The sequence below is a fragment of the Eucalyptus grandis genome, chromosome 2 (assembly GCF_016545825.1).
Source record: "Eucalyptus grandis isolate ANBG69807.140 chromosome 2, ASM1654582v1, whole genome shotgun sequence".
Lineage (NCBI taxonomy): Eukaryota > Viridiplantae > Streptophyta > Magnoliopsida > Myrtales > Myrtaceae > Eucalyptus > Eucalyptus grandis.
In genome coordinates this window covers 30,419,712-30,440,765 of record NC_052613.1, presented here as the reverse complement: position 1 = coordinate 30,440,765, position 21,054 = coordinate 30,419,712, and the positions used below count along the sequence as shown (strand labels likewise).

The 21,054-nt window shown below is 44.6% G+C and overlaps 2 protein-coding genes and 4 pseudogenes across 2 annotated transcripts; 3 read left to right on the top strand and 3 right to left on the bottom strand.

Moving 5' to 3' along the window:
- The first annotated feature begins 309 nt into the window (after positions 1 to 309).
- Positions 310 to 2,221, top strand: LOC120290631 (annotated as a pseudogene).
- A 2,224-nt stretch (positions 2,222 to 4,445) lies between these two features.
- On the bottom strand, positions 4,446 to 5,866 carry LOC104432293 (annotated as a pseudogene).
- A 2,542-nt stretch (positions 5,867 to 8,408) lies between these two features.
- LOC104435113 (autophagy-related protein 18a) lies at positions 8,409 to 11,823 on the top strand. The gene is made up of 5 exons (XM_039306968.1): positions 8,409 to 8,761; positions 8,859 to 9,021; positions 9,998 to 10,225; positions 10,411 to 10,556; positions 11,673 to 11,823. Exons 1-5 carry the CDS (start codon positions 8,409 to 8,411, stop codon positions 11,761 to 11,763), a joined length of 981 nt encoding a protein of 326 aa, XP_039162902.1. The 3' UTR covers positions 11,764 to 11,823.
- A 1,580-nt stretch (positions 11,824 to 13,403) lies between these two features.
- Positions 13,404 to 14,103, bottom strand: LOC104435112 (annotated as a pseudogene).
- A 1,141-nt stretch (positions 14,104 to 15,244) lies between these two features.
- LOC120290630 lies at positions 15,245 to 16,101 on the top strand (annotated as a pseudogene).
- A 745-nt stretch (positions 16,102 to 16,846) lies between these two features.
- Positions 16,847 to 20,404, bottom strand: LOC104435111 (autophagy-related protein 18a; the record flags this gene model as incomplete). The annotated part of the gene is made up of 5 exons (XM_039306966.1): positions 16,847 to 17,197; positions 17,805 to 17,931; positions 18,157 to 18,364; positions 19,314 to 19,481; positions 19,574 to 20,404. Coding segments are annotated over 5 exons (1,425 nt in total), but the record flags the coding sequence as incomplete, so codon positions are not given.
- Positions 20,405 to 21,054: the final 650 nt, after the last annotated feature.

Sequence of the window (21,054 nt, the reverse complement as noted above, 5' to 3'; positions counted from 1 at the left end):
AAATAGTATTTACATTTCGCCAAACCCCTTTAAGCTAAAGGCCTTTGCATTTCCCAAAAGATATTCCCCCATAACCAAACTAAACGAGCTCAACATCACTACTAAAATATTACTTGGCGAATGAGGCAAATAAGGTTACTTTAGTTGTCAAATCATCGCTATTATTTAGTAGTCAAATTATCGCTATATAGTGGGTACTTTAGTAGTCATGTCATCGTTAGAGAGCAACACTCGAGGAGAACCAAGTTTTATCCACAACAAACTCCTCTCCTCCTTGCACAGTCGCCTCTTCGGCGATGGCAACTAGTCATGACGTTGGGGAGTTCTGATCGTGGTGAAGGGCGATCAGGAGGCGGCTACGCGAGGTCCAAGTCAAAGCAATGGCAGGATAGGGCAGCAAACGAAGCCAAGGCAATTAAGAAGGTTTAAAATTTGGCCGGATGAGAATGATTCTATTGGTAAAATGCGAAAATGTTTAAGATTCTGATTGACAAAATTGAATGATAAAATTAAATGGTTTATGATTGAATTAATAAAAATATAATAGATTTTTTTATTTTTTGGACAATTTTCCATGTCAGCTAACATCAACCATCCATCAACAATCAACTAACAAAAGTATAATTTCGTCTTAGAAATACCACTTATGTTTGGCTAAAGAAAGGAAAATGACCCTATTCAAAGCAATCACTGAAGAAAAAAAAAACACCTAATAAAATATACGTGAATAGAGAGACATAACATGCACTTTCTTGAGCCTATCATTTTTTGATATGTTTTAAGGTGATATTTTAGAAATTGGGGTCATGTTATTTGCTTTTATTTTTCTAATATTTATTTAATTAGGTTTTTAGATAATGAATGTTATCTCATGATTTAGTAGATAATCGGTTTTTTTTATTTATTAGTTATCCGATCAGCAAACGGTTAATAGATAACGTATTTGATATTTGGGATATAAGTGCACTAGTTTATCTCAATTCAATCGGAATCGATTTTAATTTTTTCTAAATTGAAGTTGAAAATATGATTATGAAGAGAAAATTGATGCATAATTGACTTTTTTGAAAATTTCAAAAAGAGCGTCAAAGTTAAAAAAGAGTGCCTTTGGGATGATGTCATATTTTTTTCTTAGAGTTAATATTAAAAAAAGCCCAAACTAATAAACCGGTGATAAACTTATCTTAAATAAATTTTTACACTATCAAAAACCTTAGATCAATATACTGATAAATTTACTCTCCGTTAATTAGATGCTACCAACCAAGGAAGAAGAGGCTAAGCTTAACCGCCACAAGGGAGACATAGACGAATTGGGTTCGGCAGAAAAGTTCATCAAGTCATTGCTTAGCATTCGATTTGCATTCCAACGTGTGGAAGCCAGGCTCTATAAAGAGACTTTTGATGATGAAACTGCCCATCTTAAAAATTCCTTCTTAATGCTAGAGGTAAAAATAATGAAAATCTAGACACACTGATGATTCGCAAAGCGTGACTAGAATCTTCATACTAATTGAAGTACCTCCTTTTTTGAATTTTAGGAGGCCTGCAAGGAGCTCAGATCACGTAGGCTCTTCTTGAAACTGCTGGAGGCAGTGCTCAAGACAGGAAACAGGATGATGTCGGAACAATCCGAGGAGGTGCCGAGGCATTCAAGCTCGACGCTCTGTTCAAACTTGCTGACGTCAAAGGAACAGATGGCAAGACTACCTTACTCCACTTTGTTGTCCAAGAAATGGTTCGTTCAGAAGGAATTCGAGTCTTGGATAGCATCATGGGAAGGATTGATCAGAAGAGCAAGAACCGAACTGCCAGAGAGAAGGAAGAGGACTATCGAAGAATGGGGCTCGATCTCGTGGCTGGGTTAAGCACCGAGCTATACAATGCAAAGAGGACGGCCACAATCGATCTGGATGTGCTCGTGACCTCGCTCTCGAACTTATCAGATGGGTTGGCTAAGCTGAAAAGGCTAGTGAATAACGACTTGGGCACGGACGAAAAGGGTGAGAAATTCATCCACTCGATGAGATCGTTCATAAGCTATTCGGAGGAGAGCATGAAGGAGCTGAAGGAAGATGAAGACAGAGTGCTTTTGCATGTCAGGGAGATCCACAAAGAGTACTTTCATGGAAATGTGATCATGCAAAGAAGATGTCTCAAAGTCCAACCCACTTTTCTCAGATATTTGTTCATGCTCTTTGCCTGTGTTCCTTGTGTGTAATCTGTAAGGGACTTTTCTTGGGGATGTTGGATTTTATCATGATAAATAATATTTCAAAGTGCAAAAAAATGAGCTGAGATGTCTCAAAGTCCCTAACTGTTCCAACCTGTAAACATGTCTTTTGATATTAGCTCCTTTCAGATAGATCAAAAATTGAGATTTCTTATGTCTGTAGCTTTGCCTGTGTTCCTTTTGTGTGCTCTGCCTTGTGAGTGATGTGACTCTTTCTCGTCTGAGGGTTTTGATTCATTGAAAGTATTCTATATCTTTCAATGGAGTTTTAGGCCTTTGAGGGCTTTGATTCCTTTTTTAGGCAAGGCTTTATTCCTTTGGGTTTTAGCAATTGAGTCCGCTATTCTATTCGCATCTCTACCATGACAGGCTTTCTGGATATTTGAAAACTCGGTCAAAGGATCACGCCTTCCGGCGATAAGCGGATCTACTTCCCACGAACTACGGTCTAAGGACTTAAAACGGTCAGGGCTCATGAACTGAACTCTCGGAAGACAGCATGCGTTGGATGCAACGTGAGAGCTCAAGGGAGCTGGATTTAGCATGAAATTTATGGTAAATCTCTTGTTAAGAATGGGAACGTGTTGGGGCTTTTGCATGGGTTGGGAAGAAGCTCAACTAATGTAATTGGTCATAGCAAAGGTGCATTCATGGTTTGATCATCGTTGTTCTGCTTCGGAATCATCGGCGAATTGCAAACTGAGTGTGGCTTTTGGTCGTTGGAATCTGCTTATGTCAGTTAGCATCGTATTTGGTCTGGTTCTTATGCTCTTAGAAAGAACCTGCTTTATGGTTTTCATTATCGGAAATGCACGAAGACCTGCCCCTCGACTTCTGTAATTTTACCCACCATTCCATCGGTGGAAGACACCAAATCGCCCGCAGCCCTTGTCCCTGGCGGCGGCGGCACGTGGGCGGCCCTCCGAGCCAGCTCCTTGCTACCACCACACGTTCGCCGATGCGGTGATGCTCCATCTAAGATGATTATCTGGAGCATTTCATATACCTCCCTGCCCTTCTTTTTTGGGGGTATAGTACAGGGGTTTGGATGAAAGCCTTCTTAATGCTTCTATAACAAGAACAAGGCCGGGGTCGTAAAGATCGGTGAGCCGCTTGCCGAACTTTTAAGCCTTGGGCTTCCCGTCGCCGGCCCAGCCCCGCTTCGACGCTTCAGCAGCTCCCTGATAGGCATATCGGCCCTGCTGACTTCCTTGTCGCGACTGAGGGTGTGCTTGGGCCTTGATCTTGAACTTGAGGGCGAGGCCGCCGACATGGGCCGTGGCCTTGTCAACAGCCAAGGCGACGGCATGGCTCCAATTGAGGGATAAATTTACTCCCTATTTGTTTCCGTTAATTAAATTAATACCATAAAAAAATCCAAAATAGTACACGCTATCAAATGGACAGTAAATCTCCAAATGGGTAAACCCATCAATTGTCGTGTTTTATCCAACTCACTAATTCGATTGTAAAATTTAATAGAAATTAATGGAGGATAAATCCGAAGTATATTAATATGAGGTTTTTGGTGATTTAAAAATTAATTTTGAATAAATGTATCATTGGCCTATTGATTTTGGGTTTTTCGTAATATTAATCTTAAGAATAAATATGACGTGACCTAAAGGCACTCTCTTTTTACTTCGACACTTTTGGAAATTTCCAGAAAAGTCAATTGTGCCTCTTTTTCTTTTTTCATAATTATCTGTGCTTGATCCCATGTGAATTTCAACTCTAGTTTAGAAAAAAATAAAATCGCTTCAAATTGAATTGAGATAAACTAGTGCACTGAAATCCCAAAAATCAAATACGTTATCTATCAGCTGTTTGTTGAGCAGATAACCAATAAAAAAAGTGACTGATTATTAACTAAATCATGAGATAATATTGGTTATCTAAAAACCTAATTAAATAAATATTAGGAAAAAATCAAATAACATGACGCGAAATTCCTAAAATATCACCTTAAAAAAAATTATGGGATCAAGAAACTCCATTTTATGTCTCTCTATTAATGTATATTTTTATCGGTTAGGGTTTTATTTGTTTTTTCCGATGCTAGCTTTGAGGAGGGTCATTTTTCTTTCTTTAGCCAAGCATAAGTGGTATTTCTGAGAGGAAATAATACTTTTGTCAGTTGATTGTTGATGGATGCTTAATGTTAGCTAAGGCGGAAAATTGTCCACATCTAATTATATTTTTACTGATTCAATTATAAACATTTCAACTTTGCCATTCAATTTCATCCGAGCTACATCCGCTTTATCTCGTCCTACACAGTTACGGAACATAAGATGGGATAAAACGTATCCTCCATTTTTCATCTAGGGCACATCCTCTTTATTTCGAAAGCTGATCGAACATTGACCGAGGAAGCAAAGAAGCAATTTCACACGAGAGCATCATCGAGCCCAGCGTCGTACGTGGCGGCCTCCGACGCGTCCGATATTATGTCTCCGATCACAAGCCGGGGAAGCAGCCCGCACCCCAGCCCCAGCCAGGAGTTCCCGCCGCTCTTCTTGGGAGGCTTCTGCTGGTACGCGGCCGGCGGGTACCCGTATACCGCCGGGGGATACACGTACCCCGGCGGCGGAGGCGCGTATCCCTGGGGCGGGTAGCCGTACCCGGGCGCGGCATTCGGCGGATACCCCTGCAGTGGATATCCATATCCCGCCAGCGAAGGGTAGGGCCCCGCCGGCGGCGGGTACCCTGCGGCCGAGCTCGAGGTGGGCGGATAAGCCACGACTGGCGGGGCGGCGCCGCCACGGTGAACCGCTCGCCAAACTTGTAGGCAAACTCCAGGACCCCCTTCGTCTTCCCGGACGGCAGCCTCAGGCTGTAGCTCGTGACCTTGGCTTCCGTCCTGCTCGAGGAGCTCCTTCACCGTCACCTTGACCCTGCCGACCTCCTTATCGCTGCCGAGGGTCTTCTCGGCCTTGATCTTGAACTTGAGCTTCAGGCGGCCCGCGCGGGCGGCGGCCTCGTCGACAGTAAAGGAGAGCGAGTGGCCCCAGCGGGGGTGGGTGCCGCCGTCCTTGTGCACGGGGGTGCACTGCTTGCTCTTCTGGCGCTTGTCGGCGACGCCGGAGAAGGAGACGGCGACGTAGGGGTCCATCTTGCCGAAGACGTTGGCGTCCTTGAGGTCCTCGGCGGACATCACCGTCACCTCCAGGCGCCTGCGCTCCATGCCCGCCGCTCGAAAACCTTCTCGAAGAAGATGGAGAAGAACCGTTAGTCGGCTTGGGCAAGAAACCAAAGCAAGACATGGTCGAGCTCCGCGTCCGCCGATGCTGGCCATGTCCGCGTGACTGATAGTTACTTGCCATCCCTTCGTCCCCACGAGGCCCTTGGACCTCACCTCACCATCTCGATGTTTGCACCGGATTAAAGTGTTGTATGGTATTAAAGATTCGGAACCAACGACCCAAGTGGAAGCTAACCTCTCTGCCGGCCGATGAACAGAGCTCCGGCGGACCCTGAAGAGATCGAGGAAGAAGAAAGGAGCCGGACGCGAAGAGATCACGTACCACGCGAAATGACAATGGACGCGCAAAAGCTGTTAATAGTCAATTTATTTCCTTCTTCTTCTTCTTCTTCTTCTTCTTCGTTTCGAGGAGGTGCCTCTCTCGCTCTGCTGCAGATGCGGTTGTCGAGTCCGCAGGAGCATATTTATAGCGAAAATATTAAGAGTAACTTAAGGGATCACGGCATCGGTGGAGAAAATATTAAGTAACTTAAAGGTATCACGGCATCGGTGCTATGAACGGCTCAGGCTTGTGTCCGCTGGCAGGTCCAGGTGCGCTTACATAACCTCTCCGAAAAACGCTGACGCACGTCGATGCTGACCCCACCCGACCGCAGCGCCACGTGGCGCCGTACCCGCCGTCGGATGCTAACGGAACGTCAAGGTGTTATTTTTATAATTATAATAAGCATGTTTATATTGGGTTTTAGTGTGATCTGTAAGTGCATTCACTAGGAATTAGGATTGTAACACAAATTTTCTCGGTGTGTGTAGAGTTTTGTACCGTTTAGATTGACATTTATTAACTTCAAACCTTTTATATCCTTTTATGATAAATAATATTCAATGTTAGCACACCCAAAAATGAAAACATTGCGGTACCAATTTAGGCTTGCGAATGAACCAAATTTGGAAGAGTGACAATACTACGGAACACAAGTTTCTGAAAGGAATGGGGAGAACAGTCGATGGTCATCCATAATTTCTTGATTCTCAATTTGATTTGAAGTCTATATATTATAATTCTGTCAAGTGGAACACGAAATATTTATAGCCCTCGACAAGAGCAGGATAACCTCACGTTGCTCTGAGGACAAAGCATCCGACACCAAGTTGTCGAAAAGAGTTGGACGCTGGGCATCGAATTCTTATTCTCTACAAGCTTTTGGTCGTTTCCTCTCATTTTGTTTTGGTTTCATCTCGCCAGGTTCTTTGTTTCATTAGGATTCTTTTCCAGTAGACGGTATGGAAAACAGTAGGAGATCATCATTCTTTGTCCTAGGCTAGTCTAGGAACATTTGAGATGCATTGCCTTTTCATTTGTCCATCAGTAAGTAGCTATCCTAGTTGAGCTACTGGACTTAAGGATAGAGATGATTCAAGTGGTCAGCTATCAACCAAGTGCTCAAAATTGCCAATTTCCAGATCCTGGCAAAAAGAAAATCTGGAAATAATCTCTGAATGTGCATCTGAAATTGCAAAAGAGCAATACTGGTGTCAGACTCATGATGTTACAGCAATATCCATCAGGAGAAAAAAAAAAAAACCTGTACCAACATAATTTCCCATAGAGGAAGCTAAAGGAGTTAGTTTCCTACAAGCAGGTGATTGCTCCCACTAAAGGCAAAGAATCTTATTCAGACCCGACATTGTCTTAAAATTCTCTGTCAATGAACCTCTTCTCTTCATCTTGGACCACAGAAACCCCCCAGCAATTTTCAACGGACTATGGCCGTGCCATCTGCGCCTTGATCGGCTTCTCGGTGTTGTTCATCCTCTGCGTGCCCAGCATCAAGTGGTGGCAGAAGCAATGCCGCACGGTTGAGAAGCTGCGGGTCGTGTCCGAGGCACTTGAGCGCGCAGAGGAAAGGGTGGCGAGGTCCAGGCACGACCAGCTCCTTGGCCAGGTGTGCTCGTTCTACCTGGCTAATGAGGAGCTGGAGGAGGCGCTTGGCAGCACTTGGAGGGCCATGGACGAGGCCATGGACTTCGCCAGTGGCCTGAGGAAGATGCAGATGAAGCTGATCAGCTCTTTTCCTGATGATGTTGACTAGTGCACAAGGAGGAAGATAAATTGACCATAAACTGTCTAGACACCTTTTCTTTTCCTCTTTTTTTTTTTTTTTTTTAATTTTCCAGTTTAACTATTTTGGTTTTGTTATAGAATAAATTAAGGTGGGGGAAAAAAGCAATTGCCCTATGAAAATTTAGATCTTGTCACTTACCTTCTTTCTCTCCATTTTTGTTTTTGGTTTTTTAATATTTATTCTATACCCTTAAGTGTAACAATTTTGTTCAATAAACTCATTTACTTGTTAACTCGTAGAACTCAAATAATTTGCTTGGTAAACTTATCTAATTGTTGATAAGCAAAATCAATTGGGATTTTTTCACATGATGACATGTGACTCTATAATGCTAAATTTAGATGAGACATTCTAATATGGGACTCCACTTCTCTCAAATTAATAATTTTGGGCTTTCAATTTCAAATTTGATATTACCAATGAAATCTATTTTTAATTTTTTTTATCAACAATCAAAACTTTAAATCTTTGAAATTTGCTAATTTTTTGCAAAATAAATGCATCTTAGCTACACGATAGTTACTTGCACTCTAACACAATGCCTCATGATATCAATTGCCCAAAGTACACTAAACTATCATAGATTTTATCTCATATGCAGCCAACGTAAAATCATTTGTACATAGAATAAGAATACCTTTTCACGACAAATAAATGCTACATAGGGGAATAAAAATTGGATACCACAGGGGGCAACGATAAAATTCATGGTGGATTTCAATGATTGTCATTGTGCTTTGGCTCAACAATTTGGTTCAATAAACTTCAAACTTTATTTATGGAATGCTTAAATCTTCATCCACTACCATTTCAGTTGAGCTCCCAATAAATATTACATTTGACCATGCACACGTGGACAATACATCACTTCGATGCCGGAGGCGGGATCGCCGTCGTGGAGATGCTGTTCCGGTGCAACATACTGGCCGTCGTCGGGGGCAGGTCGAACGCGATATGCCCGGTGAACAAGGTGATGATCTGGGACGACCACCAGTCACAGTGCATCGGGGAGATCTCGTTCCGGTCCGAGGTGAAGTCGATCGAGCTCCGGCGGCACCACATCGTGGTGATCCTTCTGCAGAAGATATACGTCTACAAATTTGCAGACTTGAAGCTGCTGCATCAGATTGAGACGACCGCGAATCCGAAGGGTTTGTGCGTGGTGTTGCAGAGTTCGGGGCAGATGGTTCCGGGCAGGTGAGACGATTAGCACTGTCACCAGTCGATAACAAATTGGTTAATTGATTCACCTACGTGCTGATGATTGGTGCATAATGTACTTTTTTCAGGTTAGGGTCGAGCACTATGCTTCGAAGAGGACTAGGTTTATAATGGCGCATGATTCGAGGATTGCAGCCGTTGCGCTCTCCCAGGATGGGAGATTATTAGCAACTGCAAGTAGTAAGGGGACCCTAGTTAGGGTGTTTAATACTCTCGATGGGTCGTTGCTCCAAGAGGTTGGTCCAGAATCTTATGCTGATTGTGTTTTGAAAGTGGGGAATGTGGTGTGCTTGATGTTTTAGTAAAGCTTATTTAAGCAAGCCCGCCATTGAGCATGAACTGAATGATAAAAGATATTATTTATTTCTTTAGCTGAACAGCCATGGCTATTCACAAGATTACTTGCAAGTAGTGGATGAAATGTCCTGCAAATTTGGACTTCAATTCATGTATATATAGTAACTGGTAAAAGATATTGCTTGTCCAGAATTAAACTATGACTTGCCTTTTCTGAGTCACCACCAAGGGGGAAGAATTTTTTTTTTTTTTTTTAATTGAGTGGCAGTATCTGTGAAGTAAGTTAGGATGTTTACTTGTATGTTCTAATCCAACATCACTTGAGCTCATGTCATTCACCGCTAGTGTTTGGAATTGTCTAAATTTTTATACCTTTCGAATCGTGCTCATTCTTTTCTCACTTTTTATCCCAAATCGGTATATATATCTTACTTCCACCGATAAAAGAATACCTTACTTTTGGGATCAGTGCTGTCTTTAATACAAATCCTCTAAATTCTTTTATGGATAGGTTGTAATTGCTAATATGTTATCTATACTATTTACTTAAGCTTGGGCAGTTGTTATTGCTTCTTGATAGGCTCAAATGATGAGACAAATAAGTTGGTTTCTATAGGGAGATATTTTAAACTGCCTTGGTGATGTGTTGATATCCAACTGACAAAAGTTTTAATGAATTCAATTGCCAGTAAGGGCTTATGCTGTTCATAGCTTCTAAAGACCATGAGAGTGATTTTAGTGCATGGTTATTATGCTATATAGATGCTGTGATCTGATATTGTTCTCTGCTGAAACTGTGTTGTGCTTCAATAGGCCTTTAGGATTGTAGAAAGAGGACAATTTGACTATCATATAATCTTGGGCAATATTCTGCTTTATTCTTTGTATGACTGAGATTCAAAGTTCTTCATGTAGGTAAGAAGAGGTGCAGATCGTGCAGAAATATACAGCCTGGCCTTTTCTTCTACTGCTCAATGGCTGGCGGTCTCAAGTGACAAAGGAACCGTCCATGTCTTCAGTCTAAAGGCTGATTTTGGCACGCTGAACAATGACAGATTGCACAATACATCTGAAAGCCACGTGTCTTCCTCCTCCATGATCTCATCACTTTCTTTCATGAAAGGTAATATGCCAGGAGTTGCTGTATCTTGAAGTCGTGCTATTTGTCTGTCACGTAATTGGCTCTTGAAGTAGAGCTCAATTGTTCATGTCATGCTAGATCTAAATATGATTGGATGAGTTATTGCGGTGGCTAATTTGTATATCATGCTGGGTGACTGAATGTGTTTATGGTAAACCATGATCACTGTATCTTTCTCTCAGGCTAGTTTTGCTCCATGCTTTGCAGGTGTTCTGCTAGGTACTTTAGCTCAGAATGGTCAGTGGCTCAGTTCCGACTGCATGAAGGTTTACAGCATGTTGTTGCTTTTGGACACCGGAAGAACACAGTCTTAATTCTTGGCATGGATGGGAGGTAATATCATCTTACTACTCCTCTGTCTTCCTTATTTATGTCAAGTTGGGGTCGTGAAATCCTATAGAATGAGTGCTTTTCATATCTTTTTATAGCTGTCCACATGCTTTAGTGTGGCATACTCAAGACCAAGCAAATAGTACCCCAGTTTTCCACATTTAAGTTAGATCAATAAAGCAGAAGGAGGGGAACGTTATCCTTTACCTCTGGTTCCTTCCTTCCTTTAACCGATGATGAAAGAAAGATTCGATGCACTGCGTTCTCTTCAATAATCTTTAGTTCTTTGTATTCATTAGTGAAAGGTTGAACAACCCCTTAACCCTATTTCGCATTGTAAAACCCAAATTCCACCCTTTGTCACCTGAAGGAAAGAAGGGAGGAGAAATTCTTCCTTGCCAAAGCTCATCGATCCTCTGAGAGGCTCTTGAGGCTGCTGTCATCTGCTTTCATTTAAGAGGTTGCTGATTTGAGAATCATGTTGGACACATAGACCGACCTTTTTTGCAGTTGGAACGTCTCCCAGTTTCCATCTCTTAATATATCTTGTTGCTTTATCAGAATGCCTTCATAGTCTAATTAACCCGAATAATCGACCCGTTTGCCAAGCAGAGTCTCACGAAATCTTCCCTCAGATGCTTCTTCTATTCTTTTCTTTTCCTTGGCGCAGCTGGGCCATAGCATTTCTCTTCTGCATGTCCATGGAGTTTTGAAAATTCCAAACATCTCAGAGATAGATAGAGAGGTAGGAATTTATCGAACGAACCGCACTCCTTCGTATACGTCAAGAGTCCATTGATGAGAAGGGGAGATGATCATCTTAGGGTGATCCTTTTGTCGACGGATGCTCCTATTACACTCGTGGTCTCTGAAGGATGAGAACCAACTATGTAGCATCTACATCGAGAATTCAAGTATTGTATACGTCATTAGTCCGATCCTTTGTAGGAACTACCCGTATTAACAGATGATCCAAGAAGTTCTCTAGAAATTTCTTCGGATTTCGAAAAGGAATAAAATAAGAAAACCCACCAATGGTAATAAAAATACTAAGACTAGGTTTAATAATTATCAAATAATTGATAAAATGGATCAAAAGCTTTTTATTGAATGATGCAGCTTTTATCGATGCCAATTTGACCCAATGACTGGTGGAGAGATGACTCAGCTCGAATACTATAACTTTCTGAAACCCGAGGAAACTTTGTGAGGTGAAGCTGTGTACATGTCTTTTGACATTAGCGTGTATATTGCCGATAACGCTCTACCTGTAATGTCTACGGCTCAATGCTTGGTCCACTACCTCCTTGCCCTTCTTTTTGGGGGTATAGTATTGGGGTCTGGATGAAAGCCTTCTTAATGCTTCTATAACAAGAACAAGGCTGGGGTCGTAAAGATCGGTGAGCCGCTCGCCGAACTTGTAAGAAAATTCCAGAACGCCCTTGGTCTTCCGGGACAGCAGCCTCACGGGAGAGCTCATCGCCTTGGGCTTCCCGTCCCCGGCCCTGCCCCGCCTGAGCAACTCCCTGATAGGCACATCGGCCCTGCTGACTTCCTTGTCGCCACTGAGGGTGTGCTTGGACGAGAACATATTAGGTTGTCCCGGACCGCCAGGTCACCGTGCGCCCGCCCAATGAAGAGACGACACATGGCTCCACGTGGAGGCGGGCCCACCATTATTTTCGGTCAAATTTTTGCACCCCTCCCCCTCTCTTCGTTAAATGCTTCGTTCTTCTACTGGCCGACCATCACTTTTCGGAGGTTGCTTCTTCGTGCGTTCGAGCGGGAGAAGAAGCGTGCGGGGAGGGATAAAGCATTTAATGAAGGGAGCGATGGGGAACACGAAACCTTCTCTGATAAGTGACGGTGGGCGAAGAAGAATGAAGCATTTAATGAAGAGAGAGAAATGGTGCAAAAATTTGATCGAAAATAATGGTGGGCCCGCCTCCACGTGGAGCAATGTGTCGCCTCTTCATTGGGCGAGCGTATGGTGGCCTGGCGGTCCGAGACTACCTAATATTTTCTCGTGCTTGGACCTTGATCTTGGACTTGGACTTGGACTTGAGGGCAAGACCGCCGACGTGGGCCGTGGCCTTGTCAACAGCCAAGGTGACGGCATGGCTCCACCGGAGCATTGAGGGATAAATTTACTCGTTATTTGCTTCCGTTAATTAAATTAATACCATCAAAAACTCCAAAATAATACATGTTAACAAATGGACAGTTTCTGACCCAAAAAAAGAAAAGCAAATGGACAGTAAATCTTCAAATAGGTAAACCTATCAATTGTCGTGTCTTATCCAACTTACTAATTTGATTGTAAAATTTAGTAGAAATTAATGTACCATAAATTCGAAGTGCATTAATACGAGAGTTTTGGTGGTACCGCAGAGGAGAGGGAGAAAGAGTAATATTTTCTTGACAAAGGCGGACTTCTGGGTCCTTTTTTACGACATGTGCGGCAAGATAAAGCATCCACCAGCCCTGAAGAGAAAATATTAGGTTTCGTGGGGAATGAGACGTGTCGCCCGGTGAATGGACTCGGAGGACGCCACGTTGGAGTCAGAGCTGCAGACGATTTTCCCCTCGTCAAGGTCGCCGACGTGGCCATGCTCGATCAAGATGAATCAAAACCGGGATCGTAAAGATCATGGCATTCACTGACATATCTTTCATTAAACTCCGTCATTATACTAGCGATGTACCAATTTTATGATCCGATTCATCGCATTAAGTTACGAAAACAAACAACGTAGAGGAAAAGAGCCAAAAATTAAAAGCTCAGATCGCCATCTTAGTCCCTATATAAACGTATGTAATTTATTTACAGATATGTACTTTATTTACAAATTACATATTGAGAGCATCATCCAACCCGGCCTCCGACGCGGCCGCTATCATGTCTCCGATCAGCAGCCGGGGAAGCAGCCCGCTCGCCAGCCCCAGCCCGGAGTTCCCGCCGCCGCTAGGCGTCTGCTGGTACGCGGCCGGCGGGTACCCGTATCCCGCTGGGGGATACCCGTACCCCGGCGGCGGAGGCCCGTATCCCTGGGGCGGGTAGCCGTACCCGGGCGCGGCGTTCGGCGGATACCCCTGCGGTGGATACTCGTGTCCCGCCGGCGGAGGGTACGGCCCCGCCCCGTCGGCCGGCGGGGGAGGCGCCGCCACGGTGAACCGCTCGCCGAACTTGTAAGAAAACTCCAGGAACCCCTTGTTCTTCCCGGAGGGCAGCCTCAGGCTGCAGCTCGTCACCTTGGGCTTCCCGTCGCCGCTCTCGCTGCCCTGCTCGAGTCTTGACCGGCACCTCGACCCTCCCAACCTCCTTGTCACCGCCGAGGGTCTTCTCGACCTTGATCTTGAACTTTAGCTTCAGGCGGCCGGCATGGGAGGCGGCCTCATCGACGGTGAAGGTGCGCTGCTTGCTCTTCTGGCGCTCGTCCGCGACGCCGGAAAGGGAGACGGCGACGTAGGGATCCATCTTGCGGAAGACGTTGGCGTCTTTGAGCTCCTTGGCGGACATCACCATCACCTCCAGGCACCTGCACTCCATGCCCTCCGGTCGAAAACTTTCTTATGGAGAAGAAGATGATGAAGGAGAAGAAGACGATGAAGGCGAGAACCGAAGGATTTGCAGAGAGATTTTTCGTCGTGTTCTTCTGCAGAACGAGGGGTGGTAGTGGTTATGGAGTAGAATTTATAGTGCGGTTGCGTCAGTTGTGTAGCTGCTCCAAGCCAAGATTTTCCTCCGGGAGAGATCACTCTGTCCCTCCTCTGCGATTGGTCTACCGCCTGCGCAACTGATATAATGCTTTTTTGGTAACTATTTATTTGATTTTAATTAATTTGCTTTTTGGACGCTAGACGCTGTTTCCTTTTTTAGAGGGGTTATATACCCGCGTCGTATTAATTGACTTAATATTGTCGGTCGCGTCGGTTCAAAGATAAAGGGGAGGCACAGGTGTAGGTTGATTATGGAGTAGAGTGGTGAAAATGAATTGTGACGGTGGTATAATCGTGGAATATGGTAACGGGAAAATAGGAGTAGTTGCCCATGATGAAAGAGTAGTTTTGCTAGTTGGAATAGGGGTTTGCAGTTCAGGCAAATGATGTAGAACTTGCGAAATCTCTTGCAATCCAAAGTGGTCTTCAAAAAGCTGCTAAAGACGGTTGTAGAGAGCTCAGTATGGAAACAGATGTCAAGCAAGTTTTTTAACTGTAGACATTTCAAAATACTCCATGCAAATGGACAATCAAATTCATAGTCTAGGACGCCAGGGACAATCTTAGAAGCTTTGAAGACATTCCATGGAACTGTGTTTCTTAGATCAGCTAACCAGCCTCTCAATTAGGTAGCAACTCATGCAAGAGACAAAGCCCTTAAGGAAGACTGGATGACCAATATTCCTCTTGCTTTACAGATTTGACTTGATGCTGATTGTAAAGAGAAGAAACCTCTGAAGTTTATTTAGGCCCAAAAGAGAAACAAACAAAAAGAACCACATTCCTTATAATCTCTCTAGCTGCACCAGTAACAATTGCAGCCGAAGAACTAAACATCCAACTCTCGATTGTTGTCGAAACATAGCCGAATCCCATATAAGTTTCACACAGAGAAAAGATAACTCGATTGGCTAAGTAACAATCGCCATCTTCTTCTCCATCTTCTTCAAGAAGGTTTTCAAGCGGTGGACATGGAGCGCAGGTGCCTCGAGGTGACGCCGATGTCCGCCAAGGACCTCAAGGACACCAACGTCTTCAGCAAGATGGACCCCTACGCCGCCGTCTCCCTCTCCGGCGTCGCCGACAAGCACCAGAAGAGCAAGCAGTGCAACCCCGTCCACAAGGACAGCGGCACCACCCCCGTTGGGGCCACCCACTCTCCTTCACCATCGATGAGGCCGCCTCCCGCACCGGCCGCCTGAAGCTAAAGTTCAAGATCAAGGCCGAGAAGACCCTCGGTGGCGACAAGGAGGTCGGCAGGGTCAAGGTGCCGGTCAAGGAGCTCCTCAAGCAGGGCGGCGAGGGCGGCAACGGGAAGCCTAGGGTGACGAGCTACAGCCTGAGGCTGACCTCCGGGAAGACCAAGGAGTTCCTAGAGTTTTCTTACAAGTTCGATGAGCGGTTCACCGTGGCGGCGCCTCCCCCGCCGGCTGCCAAGATGGCGGACGAGCTGGTCATGACTTATCCGCCCGCCTCGAGCTCGGCTACAGGGTACTTGCCGCCGCCAATGCACAGGGCGGGGCCGTACCCTCCGCCGGTTGGATATGGATATCCACCGCAGGGGCATCCGCCTAACGCCACGCCCGAGTACGGCTACCTGCCCCAGGGATACGCGCCTCCGCCGCCAGGGTACAAGTATCCCTCGGTTGGATATGGGTAACCGCCAGCCGCGTACCAGCATAAGCCTCCCAAGAAGAGCGGCGGCGGGAACTTTAGGCTGGGGCTGGCAGGCGTGTTGCTCGGCAGGCTGCTGATCGGGGACATGGTATCAGACGTGTCAGAGGCTGCCGCGTATGACGCCGGCTTCGATGACGCTCTCGATATGTAAAACTGAGCTTTTTCCTTGTCGTTTCGTCTTTCCTTCTTTGCTTTCTCCATTAATGTTTCGTCTCTGGAGCTATCGAAATGTCGATGATCAAACCGTGAATACACCTTTGCTTTATATCCAATTACATTAGTTGAGCTTCTTCCCAACCCGCGCAAAAGCCCCAAGACGTTCCCATTCTTAACAAGAGAATTACCATAAGTTCCATGCTAAATCCAGCTCCCTTGAGCTCTTACGTTGCATCCTACGCATAGTCTCTCCCTAGAGTTTAGTTCTTCAGCCCTGACCCTTTCTAAGTGCCTAGACCAGAGTTCGTGGGAAGTTGATCCCCTTATCGCTGAAAGGCGTGATCCTTTGACCCGGTTTTCAAATATCCAGATAGCCCGCCATGGTAGAGATGCAAATAGATTTGCAGACTGAATTGCGAAAGCGCAAAGGAATAAGCCCTGCCTAAAACTTGGCTGAATCAACTCCTACAAGTCACAAGCCCTATGGGATTAAAGGTTTTGTTTTGTTTTTTTGGGTCGAACTATGGGATTAAAGGTTCGCTAACGTTTACTTTTTTGTTTCGTCACTCCCATGAAAGATACAGAAGAATTTCAAAAGGGTATACTTTAAGATAGCTTTTCACAGGTTATAAAGACCCCAAAGGAGAGTTTCACGGGCTTCACGAGAAAGAGGCTCCACAACAAAGCATTCACATCATCTTCAAAAGCGGGCCGCTAAAGAAGGCAGAGACCACAAAGCAAAAAATCAAAAGTAAAACAGACATAACGGATGAGATCTTTCATAATCATAGCTACAGAAATTAAGAAAACTCCCTGAACCACCCCCATTTATATGTACACTCTGTCCGCATCGGTCAGTATTTATCCCTATAGCCCTCCATTTTCAGATACAAGTATTTACAACTTATTGAGTAACCTTCCCGTGTCATATATGTCATACAGGTAGAGCATTATCGACAATATACACGCTAATGTCAAAAGACATGTACACAGCTTCACCTCACAAAGTTTCCTCGGGTTTCAGAAAGTTATAGTATTCGAGCTGAGTCATCTCTCCACCAGTCATTGGGTCAAATTGGCATCGATAAAAGCTGCATCACCCAATAAAAAGAAAATTAATTAGACTATAAAGGCATTCTAATAAAGCAGAAAAGATATATTAAGAGATGGAAACTGGGAGACGTTCTAACTGCAAAAAGGTTGGTCTATGTGACCAACATGATTCTCAAATCAGCAACCTCTTAAATGAAAGCAGATGACAGCAGCCTCAAGAGCCTCTCATGGAGGATTGATGAGCTCTTGGCAAGGAAGAATTTCTCCTCCCTTCTTTCCTTCAGGTGACGAAGGGTGGAATTTGGGTTTAACAACGCGAAATAGGGTTAAGGGGTTGCTCAACCTTTCACTAATGAATACGAAGAACTAAAGATTATTGAAGAGAAAGCAGTGCATCAAATCTTTCTTTCATCATCGCTTAAAGGAAGGTAGGAACCAGAGGTAAAGGATAACGTTCCCCTCCTTCTGTTTTATTGATCTAACTTAAATGTGGAAAACTGGGGTAATATTTGCTTGGTCTTGAGTATGCCACACTAAAGCATGTGGACAGCTATAAAAAGATATGAAAAGCACTCATTCCATAGGATTTCACGACCCCAACTTGACATAAATAAGGAAGACAGAGGAGTAGTAAGATGATATTACCTCCCATCCATGCCAAGAATTAAGACTGTGTTCTTCTGGTGTCCAAATGCAACAACATACTGTAAACCTTCATGCAGTCGGAACTGAGCCACTGACCATTCTGAGCTAAAGTACCTAGGCAGCACACCTGCAAAGCATGGAGCAAAACTAGCCTGAGAGAAAGATACAGTGATCATGGTTTACCATAAACACATTCAGTCACCCAGCATGACATACAAATTAGCCACTGCAATAACTCATCCAATCATATTTAGATCTAGCACGACATGAACAATTGAGCTCTACTTCAAGAGCCAATTACGTGACAGACAAATAGCATGACTTCAAGATACAGCAACTCCTGGCATATTACCTTTCATGAAAGAAAGTGATGAGATCATGGAGGAGGAAGACACGTTGCTTTCAGATGTATTGTGCAATCTGTCATTGTTCAGCGTGCCAAAATCAGCCTTTAGACTGAAGACATGGACAGTTCCTTTGTCACTTGAGACCGCCAGCCATTGAGCAGTAGAAGAAAAGGCCAGGCTGTATATTTCTGCACGATCTGCACCTCTTCTTACCTACATGAAGAACTTTGAATCTCAGTTATGTAATGAATTAAGTAGAATATTGCCCAAGATTATATGATAGTCAAATTGTCCTCTTTCTACAATCCTAAAGGCCTATTGAAGCACAACACAGTTTCAGCAGAGAACAATATCAGATCACAGCATCTATTTAGCATAATAACCATGCACTAAAGTCACTCTCATGGTCTTTAGAAGCTATGAACAGCATAAGCCCTTACTGGCAATTGAATTCATTAAAACTTTTGTTGGTTGGATATCAACACATCACCAAGGCAGTTTAAAATATCTCCCTATAGAAACCAACTTATTTGTCTCATCATTTGAGCCTATCAAGAAGCAAATAACAACTGCCAAAGGTTAAGTAAATAGTATAGATACCATATTAGCAATTACGACCTATCCATAAAAGAATTGAGAGGATTTGTATTAAAGACAGCAGTGATAAAGTAAGGTATTCTTTTATTGGTAGAAGGAATATACATATACCTATTTAGGATAAAAAGAGAAGAATTCGAACGGTACAAAAATTTAGACAATTCCAAACTCTAGCGGTGAATGACATGATCTCAAGTGATGTTGGATTACAACATATAAGTAACCATCCTAACTTACTTCGCAAATACTGCCATTCAAAAAAGAATTCTTCCCCCTTGGTAGTGACTCAGAAAAGGCAAGTCGCAGTCTTAATTCTGGACAAGCAATATCTTTTAACAGTTCCTATATATACATGAATTGAAATCCAAACTTGCAGGACACTTTCATCCACTAACTGCAAGTAATCTCGTGAATAGCCACAGCTGTTCAGGTAAAGAAATAAAGAATATCTTTATCATTCAGTTCATGCTCAATGGCGGGCTTGCTTAAATAAGCTTTACTAAAACACCAAGCACGCCACATTCCCCACTTTCAAAACACAATGAGCATTAGATTCCAGACCAACCTCTTGGAGCAACGACCCGTCGATAGTGTTAAACACCCTAACTAGAGTCCCCTTACTACTTGCAGTTGCTAACAACCTCCCATCCTGGGACAGAGCAAAGGCCGCGATCCTCGAATCGTGCGCCATTATGAACTTAGTCCTCTTTGAAGCATAGTGCTCGACCCTAACCTGAAAAAAGTACATTATCCACCAATCATCAGCACGTAGGCGAATCAATTAACCAATTTGTTATCGACTCGCGACAGCGCTCATCGCCTCACCTGCCCCTTCTGAAGCCCGGGACAGACGAGCACCATCTGCCCCGAACTCTGCGACACCACGCACAAACCCCTCGGATTCGCGATCGTCTCAATCTGATGCAGCAGCTTCAGGTCCGCAAAGTTGTAGACGTATATCTTCTGGTGTAGGATCACCACGATGCGGTCCCGCCGGAGCTTGACCGACTTCACCTCGGACCGGAACGAGAGCTCCCCGATGCACCGCGACTGGTGGTCGTCCCAGATCATGACCTTGTTCACCGGGTACATCGCGTTCGACCCACTCCCGACCAGGGCCAGTATGTTGCACCGGAACAGCATCTCCACGACGGCGATCCCGCCCCCGGAGTCGAAGTCCCGGCGGAAGATCTCCCTGAACGGGTCGCAATTATAGATCCGGAACCCGTTGTCGGTCCCCACCGCGAAGCACCCGAAGTCCTGATTGAACGACAGGTGGAGGAGGCTGAGGACCTGGCCCGGCGGCGGGGACAGCAAGGCCTGAGCTTGGGCCTGGGCGCGAGCTCGAGGGGGAGGAGGAGGGGCGGGGCGGGGTCGTCGCCGCTGCCGTCGTCGTGGTCGGCGGCGTCGGGATCGGATTGGAATCCGTAGTCGGAGGACATGAGGGGGCGGTGGAGGGGGGGCGGGCGCCGGCGGCGGCGGCGGCGGCGGCGGCGGGGGCGGGGGGGGAGGAGGGGGGCTGGAATTGGGGATGGGGATGGGGATGGAGTCGGGGTCGGGATCGAAGGCGAAATCGGGGGGGATTAGGGTTTGCGGGGGAGAAGAAGGCGGGGTTGCTGCTGGGGTTGGCGGAGGAAGGGGAGGAGGAGAGGGTGGTCATGGAGAAGGGTTGGAGTTGCAGGTTAGGGTTTCGGGTTGAGATGAAGATGAAGATGGGGATGAAGATGGGGATGGAATGGGGATGGAGGATGGAGGAGGTGAGCTTACTTTTGCTTGACGCCAGGCAGAGCGCAGGGAGAAAAGCACGTCGCTTCCTCAGTCATTGATTAGATTTTTGAGAGATAAATACACACACACACATACACATATATATACAGTGTTTTTTTGTGGGGTAATTTTATTTATTTGTTTATTTATTTTGGGGGTACAAATTTGTTGGTGAATTTTGTAATTAAATATGCATTTTGGGTCATTCCAACTCTTATTTCAAAATAAAACGAAAGATAAGGGAAAAAATTGATTTATGTGTAGTTGGAGTCGCGATTTATAAAATTAGCCATATGGAGCGATGAACTCAAGCCATGTGTGTTGTGTAATTGAAAGCATATTATTTATTAAAATTTGTCATTTGCACATATTAATAGTGATGTATTATTGTCCGCATGTGCATGGTCAAATGTGATATTTACTGGGGGTTGAATTGAAGTGGGAGTGGACGAAGATTTAAGCATTCTATAGATGAAGTTTGAAGTTTATTGCAGCAAATTATTGAGTCGATGTAGAATGACAATCATTGAAATCCATAA

What these genes read in the sequence shown, in the direction of transcription:
- LOC104435113 (XM_039306968.1), top strand. Translation starts at nt 8,409, where the DNA reads ATGCACACGTGGACAATACATCACTTCGATGCCGGAGGCGGGATCGCC. An exon ending in GGGCAGATGGTTCCGGGCAG is followed by an intron (nt 8,762 to 8,858) that starts GTGAGACGATTA and finishes TTTTCAGGTTAG; the next exon opens with GGTCGAGCACTATGCTTCGA. An exon ending in ATGGGTCGTTGCTCCAAGAG is followed by an intron (nt 9,022 to 9,997) that starts GTTGGTCCAGAA and finishes TTCTTCATGTAG; the next exon opens with GTAAGAAGAGGTGCAGATCG.